At 48.2% G+C, this 19,455-nt stretch overlaps 1 protein-coding gene across 5 annotated transcripts in view; it reads left to right on the plus strand.

Annotated features, from left to right (window-relative positions):
• The window catches only part of CAMK1D (calcium/calmodulin dependent protein kinase ID), a 456,826-nt gene that overhangs the window by 389,266 nt on the left and 48,105 nt on the right, over positions 1-19,455 (plus strand). For all 5 annotated transcript variants that reach the window (XM_054258458.2, XM_054258451.2, XM_054258455.2 and 2 more), the window contains 2 exons: positions 1,290-1,428; positions 9,756-9,882. In XM_054258458.2, the coding sequence (XP_054114433.1) occupies positions 1,290-1,428; positions 9,756-9,882 (266 nt within the window). The remainder of the gene's footprint in view (positions 1-1,289; positions 1,429-9,755; positions 9,883-19,455) is intronic.

The following is a 19,455-nucleotide window of genomic DNA, read 5'->3' on the forward strand; positions in this document are numbered from 1 at the left end:
GCCGAGATTGCGCCATTGCACTCCAGCCCGGGTAACAAGAGCGAAACTCCGTCTCAAAAAAAAAAAAAAGAGAGAGAGAGAGAGACTAGCCCTCAGGCCTTCTACAGCTGCAGTGGTTGCGTTCTGAGTTTTTTTAAAAGAAGGTTTCGGCGGATCAGTTATTGCGCATAAATTGCCATGACTTGCAGAAAATGAATCCTATCTCTGTGTATTTGTGTACGAGTGTGTGTTACTGTAGGGCTTGTCTTTTGCTGTATCTATGAAAGCTTTAAGAGTTGTTTTTAAGCTGCTTTTTGATTTTAGTATTTCAAATCTGTCTCATCTTGCTTTTGGAAGATGTTTCTCTTGTTTTTCAGTAGTGTTAATAAATCCCTTCAAATTTACTTCCAAGAAGGCATAATGACTTGAGATGATTTGGAGAGCCGTGGTTGGGTTGTTTGTATTCTGGCTCTCACACTTCCGTCATTTTGTTGAACTCAGAGTGGCGTCAAATATCAGAGCTGAAAGGTGCCAGAGAGGCTGTCCCCCTCCCCGCAAGGCTTCTTGGCCCTTGCCAACCTAATCCCATTTTGAAAAATGTTTTAAAATGTTCAATACAACCTGAAATGCAAAGCAAATCAAAAGGGATACAGCATCACTCAAACCGAAGCAAAGCCATGAAACATCGTGTTGATTTTCTGCCTTTTTCATAAGTCACAAGTGGCTCTGAGGTTCTGATCATTCCAAGGGCATGTTCCTACCCACTGTTGAAAATGGTTGGCTAGATTCATCCCCTCATTTTACTCATAAAAAGATCAAGGTCCGGGGATTCAGGGAGTGTTCATAACTCAGCACATTAGGAGCAGAACTTGGTCAAAACCCAGATCCTGTTGGCAGGCCAGCGCTTTGCCAGCAGCACTCTCGGTCATTTCAGGATACTGTCTTATTAAAAGGAGACGTCTTATCCAGGGTCGTCTCCCTGTGTCGGAGGATGCTGCTATTCAGGGAGGGTTTTTTAAAAAAACTTTACATTGTCAGAGCAGAGCAGAGGCAGAGGCCTGGAGAGACCCCAGTGTGGCTGGGCCGTGGGTCCTGTTTTGTCAAACTTCCTTTACCTTGGTCCAGTCATTTGCACTGCCATGGCATGGGTGCATTTCCTGGGAATAACTTCTGAGGGATGGGGGGGCAACATCTAGATCTGAGACTGGATTCATTTTTGAAATAAAGTTTGGGCCTTTTATCACATTGGAAGCTTTCCCTGCACAATTCAGCGGATTCTCTCAAACTCCTAACGTGTTCTTTCTTGCCAGGGTGTCCGGTGGAGAGCTATTTGACCGGATAGTGGAGAAGGGGTTTTATACGGAGAAGGATGCCAGCACTCTGATACGCCAAGTCCTGGACGCTGTGTACTATCTCCACAGAATGGGCATCGTCCACAGAGACCTCAAGGTGAGGCCATCACTCAGCAGCGTTCTGCAGCCACTCTGCAGCCCACTGTGCACCTGTCCAAGAGGGCTGATGTCGGGGGGGCGGTGCATGGCTGCTCTGATGTAGAGTGGGTGTGACAGATGGTGGCACTTGTGTCCTTCCAGTTGTCAGGGCATTTGGGATCCAGACCCAGAAGTATCTTGGAAGAAGATGAAGATTCACATGGCTGGCCGCTGTTCATGAGCTTTTACACCCATTATGTAGCCAAAGGATTGTAGGGAGGTTGGTTGTATATTGCTTCAAGCCCTTCTAAGAGATCGTTTTGCTCAAGACGTGGAGGCTGCAGAAACCCTTCTCCCGGTGCAGTTCTGCAGTACCTTTGCCAATTCCAGCCCCTTTTCAGCACAACACACCGTATGAAAGACAGAGAGCAGTGGTCCAACACTGTGAGAGAAAAGCAAAGGGAAACAGAAGGTAAACATACAGGAGAGGAAGAAGAGAAATAGAAGGGAAAAAGACAGGTTAAAAGAGCTACGATGGCAGCCGCCTCCCAATATCCTGCAGGTTCCTTTCTTACAGCTTCCTAATGAGGCTTTGGAAAGCCTTCACCCACTGGCACAGAAGGATCTGGGCCTTATATGGGCATATATGCCCCTCCCTCCCAGGTCTGTGTAGACACTGAAGGACAGATGTCAAACATACAGTACTGAAGGGTGGATATCACACACACGGTACCCAAGGTGGGTGTCAGACATATCAACTTGAGAAACATAGAAAGCAGTGTGGTTGACCCAAAGCTGCAGTGTGGCTTCATTCTAGGATGTGGACAGGTCCAGCCCCCAGGGCTTACTGCACCAGTCAAGACAAAAATTCCACCCCAGCACGTGTACCCACCACTCATTATAAGTACGAGGATCATATTCTCTTGAAGCTGTGCTGTACACAACTGTGGGAAATCAAAATCCATTTAAAGAACCAGTCATAAACATTTGTATAAACAGTTTCCACACCTGCTACTGGGCATCAAGGAATAAAATGGTGTAGCTTTTTCTTTCATAAAGACTCACTGCTGGCCAGGCACAGTGGCTCATGCCTGTAATAGCAGCATTTTGGGAGGCCGAGGCAGGTGGATCACAAGGTCAGGAGTTTAAGACCAGCCTGGCCAAGATAGTGAAACCCCATCTGTACTAAAAATACAAAAATTAGTTGCCTGTAATCCCAGCTACCCGGGAGGCTGAGGCAGAATTGCTCAAACCCAGGAGGCGGAGGTTGCAGTGAGCTGAGATTACACCGCTATACTCCAGCCTGGGCAACAGAGCCAGACTCTGTTTCAGAAAAAAAAAAAAAAAAAAAGACTCACCACCAGGATTTTTCTTCATGTTGTCATGTTCCATTTACCCAGTCAGTGGTTCCTGAATGCTCGCCCACATCAGAATTGTCTGGAGAGCTATGAAAATAGAGACTACTGGCCCCTCTCCAGCAGTCTGATTCTGTAGGTCTCTAGGGTGGTCTGAGAGCTTGCCTTTCTAACAGGGCTATGGATGATGAGGATGCTAGCCTGGGATCTGCTCTTGGAAAACCACCGGGTGAGGATATTTGGGAATCTCAGTGGATCTCTTTCAACTTTTGTGCTCTGCAGAAAACACCTGTTCAGGGCCTAGAGGTGCTTCAGAGGGCTAGGTAGGGGTAGCTCAGCCAACCTGGCACCTCTGTGCCAGGCCTCGGGGCCTTCTCTGCTGTCTTGTGCCCCCACAAATGCCAATTCTGTGCTTCCAGAACACCACAGGCACCTCTCTCTGCACACGTTAGCGTGGTGACCACAGGGATGTGGTGTGATGGGCTAGTGTCTGACTTATTAGAAAAATAATTTCTAAGCAGTTAAGCCATATCCAGGAGGGGCAGTGTTTATGTCTGCCTTAGAAATGCTGATTGGCTGTATGGGAGGTGCCGTTTTTAATTAGCGCGGGTAATGCTTTTGGAGAACTGCTTGCAGCTTCCATCCTGGGGAACTTTAAGATCACCGGGCCTGTCATTATGTAAAGAACATTGCCATTTTAGGACCTTTTCATGATCTCTTTTCAGAGGCACAGAGGAGTTTGATCTATTAGGAGGAAGTTGAAATTGGGCTGTTACATTTGCATAGACAGCTAAGAAAGTTAAAATTAAAACAACGAGCCAGAGCAATAATATGATCGTGTTAATATAAGCTTAGTGCAACAATGGGAATACTGCCCCAGCCCTCCTGCAGTTAGACCTCCTCCTCTCTGGAGAAAGCTCTTCCATGGCCTGTTGCCCCAGGAAGCTGCTACAGACAATCAGTTGTTCTTTTTGCAAAATGAAGTGACTGAGACTGGAAGTGCCGGCTCCCGCCTTGGTGGATTAGGACGGGTTTCTCAGCCCCTCTGCCACTAGCCTTGTGCCCTGGGCACTGTGGGATTTATAGCAGCATCCCCAGCCTCTGCCCACGGATACCAGTACCACGTCTAGAGTTGTAGCAGCTGCAAATGCCCCTAGGCATTGCCAGATAGCCATCCCCTGGGGGGCAAAATTGCCCCGGGTTGAGAATCACTGGATTAGGAATGTGATGGCGGATAGCATGAATGTTACCGGAAGTGTGTTGATTACAATCTTTTCCTGCGGATAGCATGAATGTTACCGGAAGTGTGTTGATTACAATCTTTTCTTTCTAGTTGATTTTTTAGATTATTATTATACTTCCAGTTCTGGGATACATGTGCAGAACGAGCGTGCAGGTTTGTTACTTAGGTATACAGGTGCCATGGTGGTTTGCTGCACCCGTCAACTTGTCATCTACATTAGTGTTTTTCCTAATGCTCTTCCCCACGCCCCCAGCAGGCCCTCAGCGTGTGATGTTCCCCTCCCTGTGTCCATGTGTTCTTCTTGTTCAATACCCACTTATAAGTGAGAACACGTGGTGTTTGGTTTTCTGTTCTTGTGTTAGTTTGCTGAGAATGATGGTTTCCAGTTTCATCCATGTCCCTGCAAAGGACATGAGCTCATTCTTTTTTATGGCTGCATAGTATTCTGTGGTGTATGTGTGCGCCACATTTTCTTTGTCCAGTCTATCAGTGATGGGCATTTGGGTTGGGTCCAAGTCTTTGCTATTGTGAACAGTGCTGCAATAGACATACGTGAATATGTGTCTTTATCGATCTTTTTAGAGTTTATTATGTGGATTATTATAAAGAGTTGGGGTTGATATTCCAACTCAGGTATTGGCCACAGTTGTCTTGCAAAGATGCTATGATTATGCAGAAAACTTAATTTTTCTGGTGGGTCCCAGACCTCTTTGGATGCCAGGAGGAACTGTGATGCACTGTAGGCCACTCAACCCCACGGCCCTCCTGCTGGGGATCGGGGCCTCCCATTCAGATGATACCTGAGCCTACCTCTCCCCCATCTTCTTCCCTCCTCCCCCACTCCCATCCCCCAGGAAAAGCCCTGCTGTTTTTGCTAAGTGTTGGGCAAATTAAGAGTATTGATCTAAACTGCGAATGACCAGTTAATTTAACCCTCTTGGGCACAATTGGTCTTCAAAAGAGCATTTTATTGACCCAAATGAACCTTTTCTAGGAGGGATGTGTGATGCCCTGGCCACCCCTTGCCTGGATTATGCCCTGTTTAGCAGCGTGAAGCCACTTGCTCTCCACTCCTTACCACCTCTGCAGCTGTAGAAGTCCTGGGACAAGGAAGATAAAAAATCAGAAACAACTCTGTCCTCTCTCAGCACCCGTGATTGGATCCTTACTGTTTAGCAAAGGATAATCCCTAAACATCCAGAGAAAGCATGAACCACCGGACTTGATGATTCGAGCATTCCCGCCCATTTTCTAAGCGTGACGGTGTTCTTGTTTCAACTGATTGGCCACTTTGCTTTCTTTTACAACTCAATGGGGCCAGGAGCAGTGGCTTATGCCTGTAATCCCAACACTTTGGGAAGCCGAGGGGGATGGATCTCCTGAAGTCAGGAGTACGAGACCAGCCTGGCCAACAGGGTGAAACCTTGTCTCTACTAAAAATACAAAATTAGTCGGTGTGGTGGTGCACGCCTATAATCCTAGCTACTTGGGAGGCTGAGGCAGGAGAATCATTTGAACCCAGGAGGCGAAGGTTGCAGTGAGCCGAGATTGTGCCACTGCACTCCAGCCTGGTAACAGAGTGACACTCCACCTCAAACAACATCTCATTGGAACCGTCGTTCAGCACACAGTTGATTTTCTTCTCATCTCCTTCTTCATCCACAGAATTAATGTCACAGCGACTATTAACTGCCATCCCTCAAGTGGCCTTGTCGTCTGGGGTAATACCCGAGGTTCATTGTCTCATACAGGGAAATGAAGGATGCAGACACACGAGTGAGGTTTAGAGCACAGATTTAATAGGCAAAAGGAAGCAGAGCTCTCTCCTGCAGAGAGTGGTCCCGAGTGGGTTTGTAGTCTGCGGTGAAATGCAGGGGGTTTAGTAGCTGAGCTTGAGGAGGGGGTATCTGGTTTACATAGGGCATGAAAGATTGGATGGACCAGGTGTGCTATTTGCATAGAGCATGAAAAGCTGGCTGCCCCCATCCCAGTCTTTTATTATGCCGATGGGTTCTTTGCCTGGCCAGCCCCATGGTGCCTGTTTCGGTACCATACATGTGGCTAACAAAGAAAGGGGAAGATGGAGCAGCCATGTTGAACGTGCCTGGCCCCACGTGGCCTTTCCTGTTGGCACAGCTGCCAGCATTCACCCATGAAAGCTTCCAGCTTGCTTATTTATGTTTGCAGCTTGACTTTTCAGGCTGTTCTTTGTTAGAAAAAGAAAATAATGTCTTGGGCTGCTTTCTGTTAGAAGGGAAGCCTGGCCGAGGATTCTTCTACCCTCACTATCCACTTAAATCATTTCTTTCTAGTTCCTGTATCACCCCAATCGCCTGCCTTCAGCAGGAGTCCTGTCGGGGGGTGGGGTGGATGAAGAACTTGATGGGATACTAGTGGTGGCGGGATTCTCTGACGTAGCTGACTCTCACTAAGCTGGGGCCACTCAGGCCTAGCAGAGGCAGGATCCACAAGGCCAAGGTCAAGCCGAGGAGAGCAGGGGACTCAGAGGAGCCTACCTCAGTCAAGGAGGGAGTCTTGGTTAGTTCTGAAAATTTCTTCACTGTGAAAGTGACATATCAGAATCCCGCCTGTGGAGCTCTGAATCCACAGCCCTGGGCCCCATCTCAGACCCACTGAAGGACAAGATGCCCGGTCAGTGAACACCCTCACAGGTGACTCTGCCACGCAACAGGGCGAGAGCCACTTTTCTAAACAAGTCTAGTCACTCTATGAACCCAAAACATCTGAGACAGGTCTCAGTCAATTTATTTTTTTAGTTTTAAGGTGGAGTTTCTCTCTTTTTGCCCAGGTTGGAATGCAGTGGTGCAATCTCAGCTCACTGTATCCTGCACCTCCCGGGCTCAAGTGATTCTCCTGCCTCAGCCTCTTTAGTAGCTGGGATTACAGGCACCCACCGCCACACCTGGGTAATTTTGTATTTTTAGTAGAGACAGGGTTTCACCATGTTGGCTAGGCTGGTCTCAAACTCCTGACCTCAGGTGATCCGCCTACCTTAGCCACCCAAAGTGCTGGGATTACACACGTGAGCCACCTTGCCCAGCCAGGTCTCAGTGAATTAGAAAGTTTATTTTGTCAAGGTTGAGGATGCCCCTGCGACACAGTCTCAAGAGGTCCTGATGACAACGTGCCCAGCATGGTCGGGCACAGCTTGGTTTTATACATTGTAGGGAGACATGAGACATCAATCAATATGTGTAAGGTGCGAATTGGCTTGGTCTGAAAAGGTGGGACAACTCAAAGCAGAGGTTTCAAGATCTTAGGTTGAAGAGACAAACTGCTGCATGCTTTTGAACCTCTGATTAGCCCTTCATTGAATACACAATTTACAGGAATTGTCACTCACGCCATAGTCTGGCTCAGTGAAACAACAGGGCAGAGGAAACAATCTGGTATGCATTTGTCTCCCATGAGCAGAGGGAGGACATCTAATTCTTTCTTTATTTTTTTGAGATGGAGTTTCACTTGCATCAGCCAGGCTGGAGTGCAGTAGTGTGATCTTGCTCATTGCAACCTCCGCCTCCTAGGTTCAATAAATTCTCCTGCCTCAGCCTCCTGAGTAGTTGGAATTACAGGCATGCACCACCACACCCAGCTAATTTTTGTACTTTTAGTAGAGACGGATTTTCACCATGTTGGCCAGGCTGGTCTCGAACTCGGGACCTCAGGTGATCCACCCACCTTGATCTCCCAAAGTGCTGGGATTACAGACGTGAGCTGCACCCAGCCAGACTTTGAGTTTTGTCTGTCCTTTGCCCACAAGAAATTTCCTTTTTGGCAAATCACGAGAGAGGATTGTGGCTTTTCGTTTATCTTTGTAGCTACGCTCTTTAGGAATAAAACAGGAAGCAGGCTTGCGTAGTTCCCAGCTTGACTTTTCCCTCTGGCTTAGTAATTTTGGGGTCCTGAGATTTATTTTCCTTTCACACTCTACATAGGAATAGTTTCTCAAGTCCGACCCAAAATTCACCACAAACCCCTGACAGAGGGTGACTCCCCCTGGGGTTGGTGGGAGAGCCTCGTGGGCAGTGCTGTGGGAAGATGCCTTTCCCAAGTCTGATTCTTCCTGCTGTGCTCCCTTAAAGGTTTGGTGTAAATGACAGAAATGATTCCTTATTCACTGGGTAAGGATTATCTGGAGGGTGGACATTCCCGGACAACAGCAGAGATGACAGTCCTTGACATTGTCTCTCCAGTGATAAATCGTCATCATAATGATGAATCCAGGAGTCAAGTACAGCAGCTGTATTAAAAAAAAAAAAAAGAAGCAGGTGCCTCTCTATGTTCGGCGTGCAGCCAGCAGTGCGGGGGACTAGCTCCAAGGCTGTAGCTTTCCAACCTACATAAGCCCCACCTGCTTCCTCGCTAGGAGCAATGAGATTCCCCAATTCTTTTTTTTATTTTTTATTGCATTTTAGGTTTTGGGGTACATGTGCAGACATTTGCATAGGTACACACATGGCAGTGTGTTTTGCTGCCTTCCTCCCCTTCACCCACATTTGGCATTTCTCCCCAGGCTATCTCTCCCCAGCTCCCCGCCGCCCCCGCTGTCCCTCCCAATTCTTCATAAAACACTATGCAAAGGATCCTTCACTGGCTCGCCTGCCACCCCCCGGACTGCCACTCTCAGCCCCTCCCGTGTGTTGCAGAACTGTAGTGAAGACAGGGACACGAGGACCATGAGAAATGGAGGAAGGCCTTTGCTGTGCATTCCTGCTGCCTGTGCACTGTTCAGAGTAGCAGACAAGAGATGAAATCAACCCACGCTTCACAGAAAGGCCAGCAGCAGTGTGGACCCCTTAAGGATACATGGCTGGAAAGTGCTATGTCTTCCAGTTCCGGATTCATTTATTCCGGGATGACATTCCTCCTCTTCCCTGGCAGGGGAGCGAGCAGGGGCTGGCTAGCCTTAGTGAAGGGCTCAGATGTAGCATATGTCCCAGAACTCCAGGGCACCAGGGGACGTTGCTGAGGGCAGAAACAGAGACCCTTGGATTCAAGAAACATCACTCGTGAGAAGGAGTAGAGAAGCACCTGCAAGAATTCTTTCATTCCGGGAGTCTCCTTCCTAACCCCAGACCTGAGTCCACAAGTCTGCAAGACAGTCAGCTTTCTAGATTGCCTCAGAATATGGTGTGTTTTATTTGTTTTGTTTTGTTTCTTGAGATGGAGTTTCACTCTTGCCACCCAGGCTGGAGTGTAATGGCGTGATCTCAGCTCACCACAACCTCCGCCTCCCGGGTTCAAGCAATTCTCCTGCCTTAGCCTCCCAGGTTCAAGCGATTCTCCTGCCTCAGCCTCCTGAGTAGCTGGGATTACAAGCATGTGCCACCACGCCTGGCTAATTTTTGTATTTTTAGTAGAGATGGGGTTTTTCCATGTTCGTCAGGCTGGTCTCGAACTCCCAACCTCAGGTGATCCACCTGCCTTGGCCTCCCAAAGTGCTGGGATTACAGGTGTGAACCATTGGGTGCAGCCTGATGCGTTTTTTGAAGCAGACAAGGTATTAGTAAAGGAAAGGGACTAACATTGACTGAAGGCCTGTCTGTGCCAGACACCGTGCTGGGCTCTGCACCGTTTCTGTTGGCCGCTGCTCTAGTTGATGCATCTACTGTGTCCGAAGGTCAAAGACATCCTGACGTCATGAGTAGGTTTTGCAGTTGAGTGAGTTCCACAATTAACCCAGCTCTACACATAGTTGGTAATGTTTTTTTCTTGTTTTCTTTGTAGCCCGAAAATCTCTTGTACTACAGTCAAGATGAGGAGTCCAAAATAATGATCAGTGACTTTGGATTGTCAAAAATGGAGGGCAAAGGAGATGTGATGTCCACTGCCTGTGGAACTCCGGGCTATGTTGGTAAGGACGGTGTGTGTGCACACGCGTGCCTGTGGGTGTGTGATGTCCACTGCCTGTGGAACTCCGGGCTATGTTGGTAAGGACGGTGTGTGTGCACACGCGTGCCTGTGGGTGTGTGATGTCCACTGCCTGTGGAACTCCGGGCTATGTTGGTAAGGACGGTGTGTGTGCACACGCGTGCCTGTGGGTGTGTGATGTCCACTGCCTGTGGAACTCCGGGCTATGTTGGTAAGGACGGTGTGTGTGCACACGCGTGCCTGTGGGTGTGTGATGTCCACTGCCTGTGGAACTCCGGGCTATGTTGGTAAGGACGGTGTGTGTGCACACGCGTGCCTGTGGGTGTGTGATGTCCACTGCCTGTGGAACTCCGGGCTATGTTGGTAAGGACGGTGTGTGTGCACACGCGTGCCTGTGGGTGTGTGATGTCCACTGCCTGTGGAACTCCGGGCTATGTTGGTAAGGACAGTGCATGTGCACACGCGTGCCTGTGGGTGTGTGATGTCCACTGCCTGTGGAACTCCATGCTATGTTGGTAAGGACGGTGCATGTGCACACGCGTGCCTGTTCATGTGTGGTGTAGTCACCACATGTCAACTCAGTCATCCAAAGCATTTGAGCTTAACGTGATCACAGTTGCCTTCAGTTCCCTTGGGGGAAAGAATAAAAAGATTGAGGGACATTGGAATCAGTTATGCATAACGGGAAGTGATTTCCTTGAAAACTTTTGCACAGTTGGGTAGAAATCCCATTTGATTTGGTTGTGGGCCTGACTGGAGGCTGGGAGTTAATTTGGATGAATCCCAGATTCCATTTCCAGAGATACTGCATACATCTGCTTCTGAGTGATTTACAGTGACACACTGAGATAACAGTAAGGTACAGACACAAGAAAACATTCCAAGGATTGAGACAGAAATGTTAATGGAGGAACCTGGTTCAGACCTTGACCAAGTCACCCTCATCCACCAGTCAACCCTGATCTGTACTGCAATGCGACGCCAGGCATTCAAGTTTTTCCTAAAATTGCAACCCCTAGTTCTTTGTACTAAGCATCCAAAGTGCAACCTTGGCTCACTGCAACCTCCGCCTCCTGGGTTCAAGCAATTCTTATGCCTCAGCCCCCCAAGTAGCTGGGATTACAGGCATGAGCCACCATGCCAGGCCTAATTTTGTATTTTTAGTAGAGATGGGGTTTCTCCATGTTGGTCAGGCTGGTCTCAAACTTCTGACTTCAGCTGATCCACCTGCCTTGGCCTCCCAAAGTGCTGGGATTACAGGTGGAGCCACTGCGCCCAGCTCCAGTTGGACTATTAATTAAGTGTATGCTAGCCCTGCAGTTAGAGGAATGACAGGAAGAAGGTGAAATGGGTGTGGCACGAGTGCACCAGCACGATGCCCACCCTGGGGCTGGCCCCAGCCACCCACCTCCTTCCCCAGCCGTGAATTCTCCCTGCAAGGCCCTTGTGACACCATTTTGAATCTTGAGCACAGAAACTGCAGCTTCATCCCTGCTGTAACGTTTTCCATTGGAAGAGGGCAGAGCCCAGCCCTACTCGGCATCTGTGAGGGAGGAGGGAGAGAGACCTACCACTTCTGATTCAGGGACCACACTGTCCTGTGGGCCCAAGCCATGGGCAGAGGGTTGCCATCTCTTCACAGCCTAGCATGCTGTCTTTATATTTAGAAAGAAGTGTGTGAATGTAGATGAGGAAAAGCTTCCATTCCCCCCAGGGCAATCTATAAGTTTATAGCTTGAGTTCAAACTTTCGATAGGTAGAAGTGTTGGCTTCAATTTGTGAATTACCGTTTTATTATAATTATTATTTTCTGAGATGGAGTTTTGCTCTTGTTGCTCAGGCTGGAGCACAATGGTGTGATCTCGGCTCACTGCAACCTCTGCCTCCCAGGTTCAAGTTATTCTCCTGCCTCAGCCTCCTGAGTAGCTGGGATTACAGGCGCACACCACCATGCCCAGCTTATTTTTGTATTTTTAGTAGAGACAGGGTTTCACCATGTTGGCCAGAATGGTCTCAATCCCTTAACCTCATGATCCGCCCACTTCAGCCTCCCAAAGTTCTGGGATTACAGGCGTGAGCCACTGCGCCCGCCATTGAGAATGTCTTTTATTGAGCCTTGTTCAGTCACAGTTCATCACCTAGCAATATTGTGGGTGGAGTGCACAGCCACTGCCACACTATTCCATTATGGATGTCACTCCGAAATAAGAAGGAACATTTACGGCCGATCCGTTGTTCTGTCTGGAAGCAGAACTGCACACTGGTGCTTTCATTGGTGGCTGTTATGTTCCTGAGGCTGTCAGGGAAGGAATCGTTCATTTCCTTCCAGATCTTAGTTGCAGTGTTGCCTGCAAAGCCTCGATAGACGTCTTTGATCTAGCTCGGCCTTAACTTGCCTAAAATAGTTTAAACATGTTTCGTCTTATTCTTCTCTAAAAGGAGATAGAGAACAGTTGGTCAATGTTCTCAGTATTTTTTCACTGAGTTAGAGGATTGGTGTAACTCAAGGATCACCGCACTTCTAGACGTTGATGTGGGGCTTGGGACTACGATGCACTCTTAGAAACCAGGGGTTCTAACCAGCACAGTGTTGGGGTGAGGACCTCCATCCTCAAAGCTGCCCAGCTTATAGTTGGTGGCAGTCACTGCACCGAGTGTCCTCCTGTCTCTGCCATTGGTTAGATGTGAAGGAGGCCTGCACCTTTCACTTAAACTTGGGGATTCTCAGTTTCTTGTATGTAAAATAAATGTGCTGGGCTAAACATCACCTGTGAGTTCTTTCTGGTTTCAACATTGTACATTTCTATAGACTTGTGAGTTACTATCCTTCAAGTGGGTAAATATCCACGTGTCGAGGATACTGGCCATCATCTTTCCCATCGTCACCCCAAACAGACAAGAAGAAGGATTCAGCCGATGGGCTCCCCAGCTTCTGTCTTCGGTGTAACCTTGATTCTTTTCCTCTTTCCCCACAGTGCTTCTGTTTCTAGTTCTGTAATCTCAGTCCTCGATGTGGTGGCTCCCCAACAGAGTTTGATTTTTATTTGTTTCTCACTTAAATACCATATTTTGGTCCGTGACTATAAGCATTACATCATTGTTCTCACCCTCTTCAACTGTTAGTGTCGAAACAGGGTTTTATGTAACTGAGAAATTGTCATACAGGGCACAGAGTAGGCGGAACATTCAGATGAGAATTTTCTCTCTCAACAGCTCCTCGGTGACAGCCCACAGAGAACATTTGATCACACCGTGGGCTACCGCGAGGCCCCCTGTGTCAGGCCTCCTGTGTTGGAGGGACAGCCACCCCCCGCCAAGCTGGGAGACTTGTAGGACCTGACTCAGTGTACGTGGGCCACGTAATCCCAGCCCGGCTTCGAGGAGCCCCATCCCACACATGTAGTCCCACAGAGTCACTCTGAACAGTGTTTTTAAAGCACTTGTCTTCCTTCTGGAATTGCTTCTTTAAACACTTGACGTGGGGTGGAGGTCACACTTTCTGACCTGGGACCACTTTGTCATGATGGGAAAGAAGGGGATGGCGCATTGTGTAGCCCCGTTTTCTTCTTTGTAATTATTAAAAACCCAAAATCCTGGAATGACTCTAGCAGTCTTCTTAATCAGATTTCAGAAGAAAAACTTGGTGTAGTACAGAGTAGGCATCACGTGGTGGTCACACCCCAGGTAGGCTCCGTTGGGAGGCCCGAGAAGGGCCACACAGCAGGGCCATTTGTGGCCACATTGCTCTGAAATGCCTTCCTTGGTAAGGTTGACTTCTTCCATCCCGCCGAGTTCCAAGGCACTCCCACATTTCAGAAGCCCAGCTGCCGCCCGCTCCTCCCTCCCCGTTCCTTAGCCTCACACCTCTGTGTTTGGCTTTGGGAGCATTTGCACAGCAGTCCTGGCTCGGCTGAGGATGGTAATTACATACCAGTACGGTGCTTTCATGGGGACTTCTCATGCCTGTGGTGAAATTCGAGGCTACTGGGAAAATCAGGGTAAGCTGCTCTTTGGCGATCCTTTCTTTCTTTCTTTCTTTCTTTTTGGAGAGGGAGTCTCACTGTGTTGCACAGGTTGGAGTGCAGTAGCACAATCTCAGCTCACTGCAGTCTCCGCCTCTCAGGTTCAAGTGATTCTCCTGCATCAGCCTCCCAAGCAGCTGAGATTACAGGTGCATGCCACCATGCCTGGCTAATTTTTATATTTTAGTAGAGACAGGGTTTCACCATCTTGGCCAGGCTGGTCTCAAACTCCTGACCTCAGGTGATCTGCTGGCCTCAGCCTCCCGAAGTGCTGGGATTACAGGCATGAGCCACTGTGCCCAGCCTTGATCACATTTTTAATATAATTATCTTTTTGCCATCCTGATCTATTGCTAGAGGCAATACATTCTTCATGAATGACAGCTCTGGGTGAAGGAGGAGGCTATACCAACAGAAAAGACTGGAGCCGTCCCAAGAGCCTTCCGCTTGTCTCCCAGGGCTTTGGGCAGAGGACAAACAGTAGGGAACGATCCTGGGTTTCAACCTGATTTTTACTTGCCAGAAATCGGGACTGCAATACTAGAATCCTGGGTGAGGCAACAGGTGTTTATTGAGATGCTCACAGTAAAGTCCCTCATTCTCTGATGTTTTTTTTTAATACCGCTGCTACTGCTAATTCCGCTACTGACAGGAAGGCGACCTGACCAGGCACGTTCAGTATCACTTCCTTGTCTTGATGTCATTCTTACTAAGTCCAAATTTTCCCCTGAAATATGTGTCTGAGGTTCTAACAACACAGAAACTTAATTTTATTTTTCATCATCTTTAAGTTCTGTTTAGCATCTCTGAAAAGGCCACTGCTGTGTAGAAACGTCATCTTTCTCTCTCACTGTTTGAAAGAAATCTTGGCCAGGCACGGTGGCTCATGCCTGTCATTCCAGCATTTTGGGAGGCTGGGGCGGGCAGATCATGAGGTCAGGAGATCAAGACCATCCTGGCCAACATGGTAAAACCCTGTCTCTACTAAAAATAAAAAAAAAAAAAAATAGCCAGATATGGTGGCATGTGCCTGTAGACCCAACTACTCAGGAGGCTGAGGCAGGAGAATTACTTGAACTTGGGAGGCTGAGGCAGGAGAATTACTTGAACCCAGGAGGTAGAGGCTGAAGTGAGCCAAGATTATGCCATTGCATTTCAGCCTTGGCTACATATCGAGACTCCATCTCAAAAAAATAAAAAAAAGAAAGAAAAGAAAAGAAGAGAAATCTCGCCTCTTCTCTGCTATGCAGTATCAGAAACTCAGTTGCAATTTGGTTCAATAGCCAGTGTTCCCTCCCCCGCTGCCAGGGAAGCATTGCTTCTGCCCACTTCCTGGTGGGAGTCCCTCAAGGACAGGAAGACCGGCTGTGACCTGAGCATCTAGGCCTGGACACAGATGTCTGACGGCATTGTTTATGCTGAGGGGCCGTGTGTGGCTTTTGCATGCAGAGCTCCAGTTCTTCTCTTGCAGTCATAACTCTAGGACAGAGTGGCAGGTGCCTCTCAAGACAGGAAACTGAGGCACAGGCAAGCTAATGAATCCCCTAGTTTACCCTGGCACAGAACCCAGCCTAGATTCCTGCTCTTTGATTCCATGCTGGAGCTGATAACAAGCTTGTATTTAGAGTAAATTCAGTATTTTCAGTTTGGTTTTTGGTTATTTATTTATTTAGAGACAGTCTCACTCTGTTGCCCATGCTAGAGTGAAGTGGAGCAATCTCGGCTCACTGCAACCTCCACCTCCTCAGTCCAAGCGATTCTCCCGCCTCACCATCCCGAGTAGCAGAGACTACAGGTGTGTGCCACCACGCCTGGCTAATTTTTATACTTTTAGTGGAGATGGGGTTTCATCATGTTGGCCAGGCTGATCTGGAACTCCTGACCTCAAGTGATCTGCCCACCTTGGCCTCCCAAAATGCTGGGATTGCAGGCGTGAGCCACCGTGCCCAGCTTGGTTCTGGACTGCTGGCTCTTATCTTCTTGCATTGAGAACTGCCCCTGTCCCCCCAGGCTGCTCCCTCCTGATGTATCACCATCACGCCCACTGGAGGGGTCATGTGTGAAGCACCCTGAACGTGGGCTTCCTAGCAGGGTGAGGGCCTCACAGTTTCCTCCGCCCTCTTAGCAGAAACTGCTTCTTGGCACATCCTCGGGGCTCAGGCAAGGGAAAATTCTTTTCTGTTTCATGAGAGCATGAAGATTGATTACTGCAGGCTGCACACCCACAAGACAGCTCCTCTTAGTTTTCAGTTCCACTTGGTTACGCCTTTTTCTTTTCTCTTCTTTGGTAAGGAAAATCGGCAGTTTACTTGTTTTAAAAACAAGATGAAAGGTTTCTGAAATTTTTTTTTTAAGTCTGTGGAGTCCTTCCCTTCGCCAGGAATACTTGCTCTAAATCAATATAAAGTAGCTTGGTTTATAGAAAGTGTTTCCTGCAAAGTGAGATTTTCCATAAGTGGGCTGGTGATGTCTCACAGTAGTAAATCCAGTTATTTTTAAATTCTCAACCTCGTGTTGTATAAAGAGCATGAGCTACGCGTGGGCTCTGAGAAGGACCGCATCTGTCCACAGAGGTCTCTGATGGCTCCTGGGACACTCTAGTGAGGCGGTGTGGTTTACATGGAGCTTAACTTTTATTTACTGGTGTAAACTTAATAAGCCAGTGGGGCATTGTTGTTTCAGGAATAGCAAAGAAAGCTGATCTGAGCAGGAGAAGTTCCGAGAGATCGTGTAACAAAGTCGTTCTTTCTGTTCTTTGCTCCTGAGTCTGTTTTTAGCGTAAATTCAGTATTTCAGTTTAGTTTTTGATTTTTTTTTTTTTTTTGAGATGGAGTCTCGCTCTGTGGCCCAGGCTGGAGTACAGTGGCATAATCACAGCCCACTACAACCTCTGCCTTCTCAGTCCAAGTGACTCTCCAGCCTCAGCCTCCCGAGTAGCTGGGACTGCAGGTGTGCACCACCACGCCCAGCCCCAACTTTTGTATTTTTAGTAAAGATGGGGTTTCATCATGTTGGCCAGGCTGATCTGGAGCTCATGACCTCAAGTGCTCTGCCCACCTCAGCCTCCCATAGTGCTGGGATTGCAGGCCTGAGCCACTGCACCCGACCTGGTTCTGGACTGTTAGCTTTCACCCTCTGGCATCGAGGACTGCCCCTGTCAGCCCAGGCTGCCCCCTCCTGATGTGCCACCATCTTCTGCCCACTCGAGCTGTCAGTCCCAAACTTCCTTGGAGAAAGGGTTTTTTTTTTTTTTAGGTGGAGTTTCACTCTTGTTGCTCAGGCTGGAGTGCAATGGCATGATTTCAGCTCATGCAACGTCCGCCTCCCAGATTCAAGCTATTCTCCTGCCTCAGCCTCCCAAGTAGCTAGGACTACAGGCACCCACCATGACATCTGACTAATTTTTGCATTTTTGGTAGAGACAGGGTTTCACTATGTTGGTCAGGTTGGTCTTGAACTCCTGACCTCAGGTGACTTACCCAGCTCAGCCTCCAAAATTGCTGGGATTACAGGCGTGAGGTACCTTGCCAGGCAAAGAAAAGGTCTTAAAGGGAGAGTAACGTGAGTGACAAACACAGTCACACATTGAGAATTTGGGTGAATTCTGCCTCTTTTCTCCTTAAAGTTCTGTCTGAAATCACGTGTTCATGAAGGGTGTTTGGCGGCTGCCCCTGCTTTTACCTGATACAGGCACTTGCCAGCTGCCAGTTGCCTCCATTCGCAAATTCATGTGTTCCCCACTCTATCCTGTTATTTTTTCTTGTACCTACTCGCCAAAAATATTTCAGGTAGCAAAGTTGATTTGTAGCCCAGTCGTATGGAATTTGGAAGACATTTCTCTGTAGAAATGATGGTATGTGGCAACGAGGTTGCATTCAGTTGAATCATCAAGTGCTGACCCATCAGGACCTGCAGAGATGAGAGCTATGCCCTGCCCTCTAGCAGCATGCAGTCTGCTGTTTGACAGTGGGATTTCTGTGGCAGTAAAGGGATATTTGAGGTCCAGTGGAAGCCGCAGGAGGCCAGTGTGTTACAGGATTTTGGTGCATGGACCTGGGAACCCAATTGTTGTGTCCAGTGCGAGTCTACTGAGTACAGCTGCCCCCACCCTAACCCCATTCTCTGCAGCTCCAAAACGCTGGCTTTGGGCAAGCCTAAGGGGCATCCTGAAGGCTGGACCTGCTGCCTGGCTTGCGTATGTCTCTTTCAGTATCTCCAGGTAGGTGGGTTTCCCAATAGCCATTGACAGAGCCCCCAGGGACTCTCCCTTGTCACTTGAGAGGATGTCCTTTCTGTCGTGGCTGGGCCAGGAGGCTAGGTCCTTCCTTTCCTGCCCTGTCTGGGGGCTGGGGACATTCTTACACAAGCCATGGAGCCTTTCAGTGACAGCGTATCTTTGTCAGTAGCTCCAGATAAGGAGGAACTCAGAGGGTCCCTCTTGCAGGAGACATTGGAGCAGCAGGGGTCATTGTCAGGTCCTCCCATCATGCTTCAATTTGCATTCCAGCATGGGCAACAGAGCGAGATTCCTTCTCAAAGAAATCGTGTTCTCTTCTAATTGCTGCCTGTAATTAGAAGAGAATAGGATTTCTCCTTGACTAGGAAGCTCTTGGGTATCTCCCGGCAGCACTGGCCAGGAGATGGAACTGTGGCTGCATAGCTCAGAGCCCTCATCAGTTTCCGAGGCTCTGGAGGGACTATGCTCAGCACCTCCTTGGTCTGGAAGCTTGGTCTTCAGCAGGTTTGTAAGTTGGGCGCTGTGATTTTTTGGAGTTACAGAAGAGTTCTGGCCATGTGGTGTCAGACTGGTAACATAAGACCGGGAGGTTTGGCTGGTTTTCAGCCGGAAAACTGGCCTCTGAAAAGATCAGAGTGAGAAGTAGACTCTCCCAGGGCTATGTGCTTCACCACAGCTGAGACAGGAGAATGGGTGGGTCGAGAGCTATGCTAGATGGACCAGGTGAATCCAGCCAGTTGGTGAAGCAGTACAGCCGACTGCCAGTTACAGGAGGCGAGCAGGAGAGAAAAGAGCCCTGTGGATCTCCACAGTTTGACCTCGCTTGGCCACCCTATCAGAGTGCCAGGAGGGTTTTGAATATTGCCTGAGAATGTATCTTTTCCATGAATTTCTGTGGGATAAAAAGTAGCTGTTTGAAGTGGTCTTGGTGGGCTTTTTAAAACAATGTTTCAAAGAACCCTTGATTCCAGCAATTATAAATCAAATTAGAATTTAGGCTCTGGGTGTGTGTACCATTAGCGATTTTAAAAATAGTTCATGTTGGTGGGAATATTATTTCCAAATTGGTTTGCTTTGTCTTGTTTGCTTGGTGACATGGCACGTCTGTCTTCACCCCCGGGTTTGTTTCCAGGTGCAGTTAAGAAGGTCACCAGAAGATAAACAGTTTACCCATCTCTAACTGGTTAAAAAATATTTGTGTTTTGTCAATCTATGTAACATAGATAAGATACAACACCAAAAAGAGCAAGAAATGTACATTCTTGTTCAAGTTCTTGACACAAATATGTAAATTTCC

Source organism: Callithrix jacchus, chromosome 7, assembly GCF_049354715.1.
Source record: "Callithrix jacchus isolate 240 chromosome 7, calJac240_pri, whole genome shotgun sequence".
NCBI lineage: Eukaryota > Metazoa > Chordata > Mammalia > Primates > Cebidae > Callithrix > Callithrix jacchus.